Source organism: Octopus bimaculoides, chromosome 2 (assembly GCF_001194135.2).
Source record: "Octopus bimaculoides isolate UCB-OBI-ISO-001 chromosome 2, ASM119413v2, whole genome shotgun sequence".
NCBI lineage: Eukaryota > Metazoa > Mollusca > Cephalopoda > Octopoda > Octopodidae > Octopus > Octopus bimaculoides.
Genome location: NC_068982.1, coordinates 38,715,298 through 38,717,670, shown reverse-complemented (window position 1 = coordinate 38,717,670; position 2,373 = coordinate 38,715,298). Strand labels below are relative to the sequence as shown.

The 2,373-nt window shown below is 33.2% G+C and overlaps 2 protein-coding genes across 2 annotated transcripts in view; both read right to left on the bottom strand.

Annotated features, from left to right (window-relative positions):
- Nucleotides 1-345, bottom strand: part of LOC106874681 (testican-2) — a 22,188-nt gene extending 21,843 nt beyond the window's left edge. Inside the window, exon 1 of the mRNA XM_052965839.1 lies at nt 335-345. Within this exon, the coding sequence (XP_052821799.1) occupies nt 335-345 (11 nt within the window). The remainder of the gene's footprint in view (nt 1-334) is intronic.
- A 382-nt stretch (nt 346-727) lies between these two features.
- The window catches only part of LOC106875779 (uncharacterized), a 10,048-nt gene continuing 8,402 nt past the window's right edge, over nt 728-2,373 (bottom strand). The window contains exon 2 of the mRNA XM_014924040.2: nt 728-831. Within this exon, the coding sequence (XP_014779526.2) occupies nt 754-831 (78 nt within the window). The 3' untranslated portion in view covers nt 728-753. The remainder of the gene's footprint in view (nt 832-2,373) is intronic.

Below are 2,373 nucleotides of genomic sequence, written 5' to 3'. Positions count from 1 at the left end.
ATTTGGCAGAGTTTCTACAGCTGGATGCCCTTCCTAATGCCAACTACTCAAAGAGTGTGTATATATATATATATATATAAACATACATATATCAGGAAATACCAATGAGCTTGTTTCTTTCTATTAATTACCACTTTGCATATCCATTTTTTTTTTATATTTGCATGGGTCTTTTCCAGCACCCACCTCTTGTTACACAATTTATTACCTTTATTAGGTGCAGTATTCTGTGATCAGCCTTCACCACTTCTTCCTAGATCTTTTCTGCAGACTCCTTTCACTTGGATTGCCTGGTACTACTTTCCCCAACTGTTTTTTTTTTCTTAATACATACCATATGTTCATAACAGCACTGTCTTTCCCCCTTACATACTGTTTTTTTGATTCCTCTTATACCCATTTTTCTCACCAGCTCATTAGTGTTCTGTCATTCATGCATGTTAACATTATACATCCATCAAAGCAAGCCTGCCTTATTTTCATCCAGCTTTTATACAACTTCTGCATTTAAACTAAATCATCAATGATTTTATTGCCAATTAACCTGCCAGCCCATTCAGAGCATAAAATTGCTGTTGAGAGTTAAATAATCCATAGTAAGTATATTTATTAAAAACTGAATCATATACATAATAGAAAGGAATACAATACAACACAGACGTTTTAGTGTTCAAAGACCATTTCAGCTTAACTAAATAACAAGCAAGTAAGCCAATATTCCCATAGTTGAAACATCAATCAATAAAAAAAAACTTATAGAAAAAAATATTTACCTATAGAATTTTCCAACTTGGAGCTAGACAAGCCTGATGGCTCATTTCCATCTGAGTGCTAAAAGAGAATAAGTAGTTTCATCAATTGTTTAATCAGAAAATTAAAACATCAATTTTTAATAACGCATTTTAATAAAATCTCATTAAAGTTTTTTTTTTTTTTAAATGTAAAAGATAAAGATGAATTTTTTAAAAAGAGGTACTTTAGATAATTAATGGAATGTTATGTACATTTGGCTGTGTAGTAAGGAGCATGTGATCTTGGGTTCAGTCCCATTGTGTGACACCTTGGGCAAGTGTCTTCCACTGTAGACCTTGGTAAGCAAAGCCTTGTGAGTGGATTTGGTAGATGGAAACTGAATGAAGCATATATATATGTATGTATGTATGTATATAATATATACTATTTATTAAAGCTGAAAAAAAATCTTCACAAATTGTTACTCAGAGTTTCTCATGATTGTTTGTCAGACAGCTGCAATAACATCACAACTGTCTGATGAACAGTCACATGACACTCTGAGTAACAGCTTCTGAGGATTTTTTTCAGCATTGATAAACAGTAAATACCATTAGTATTCAAATATTTTTTCCAACTTGTTTTGCATCTATGTGCTTACTTGTGTGTGTGTGTGTGTGTGTGTGTGTGTGTGTGTGTGTGTGTGTGTATGTATGTATATATATATATATAAGTAAGTTTGGAGGGATATATTATCCAGGTGGGTACCATATGAGCTCTCAGTTAAGTTCCAGTTAATCATTACGATACATATTTAACATCTGTGACTACAATTTCTTGTCAGTCACTCCATGGATTCTTCTGATGGGTAACTCTGTGTATGCTTTGCAGGACAGTAAAAATTGTCTGGAGTATATACTATTATTATTATTAATAATAAAGAGTATAAAGACTTGTACATCCACAAAATTTATTTTATAGTTATATATGCTGTATATAACTATAAAATAAATTTTGTGGATATACAAGTCTCCATACTCTTTATTATTAATAATACTAATAATCATTTCTACTAAAGGCAGAAGACCTGAAATTTTGTGGGAGGGGACTAGTTGATTACATTGACCCCCAGTGTTTCATTGGTACTTAATTTATCGACCCCCAAAAGGATGGAAAGCAAAGGCAATCTCGGTGGGATTTGAACTCAGAATATAAAGGCAGACAAAATGCTGCTAAGCATTTTGCCCGGTGTGCTATTAAAACTAATAATAATAATTAGAAAATAGCACTACTAGGCACCACACATCCTACGTAAAACACTTTCAATACAGTAACAATAAGAGCACCGCAATAAACCACAGCACATAACCAAGGCACACAGAGCTGCACTCAGTAGTGCAGTGAAAGTACGTGATAAATATAAGACTACTCAATAATAATAATCCTTTCTACTGGAAGCACAAGGCCTCAAATTTTGGGGGAAGGGATTAAGTTGATTACATTGACCCCAGTACGTAACTGTTACTAATTTTATCGACCTTGAAAGGATGAAAAGCAAAGCCAACCTTGGCAGAATTTGAACTCAAAACCTAACAGCAGACAAAATACTGCTAAGCATTTTGCCTGGCATGCTATTAATAA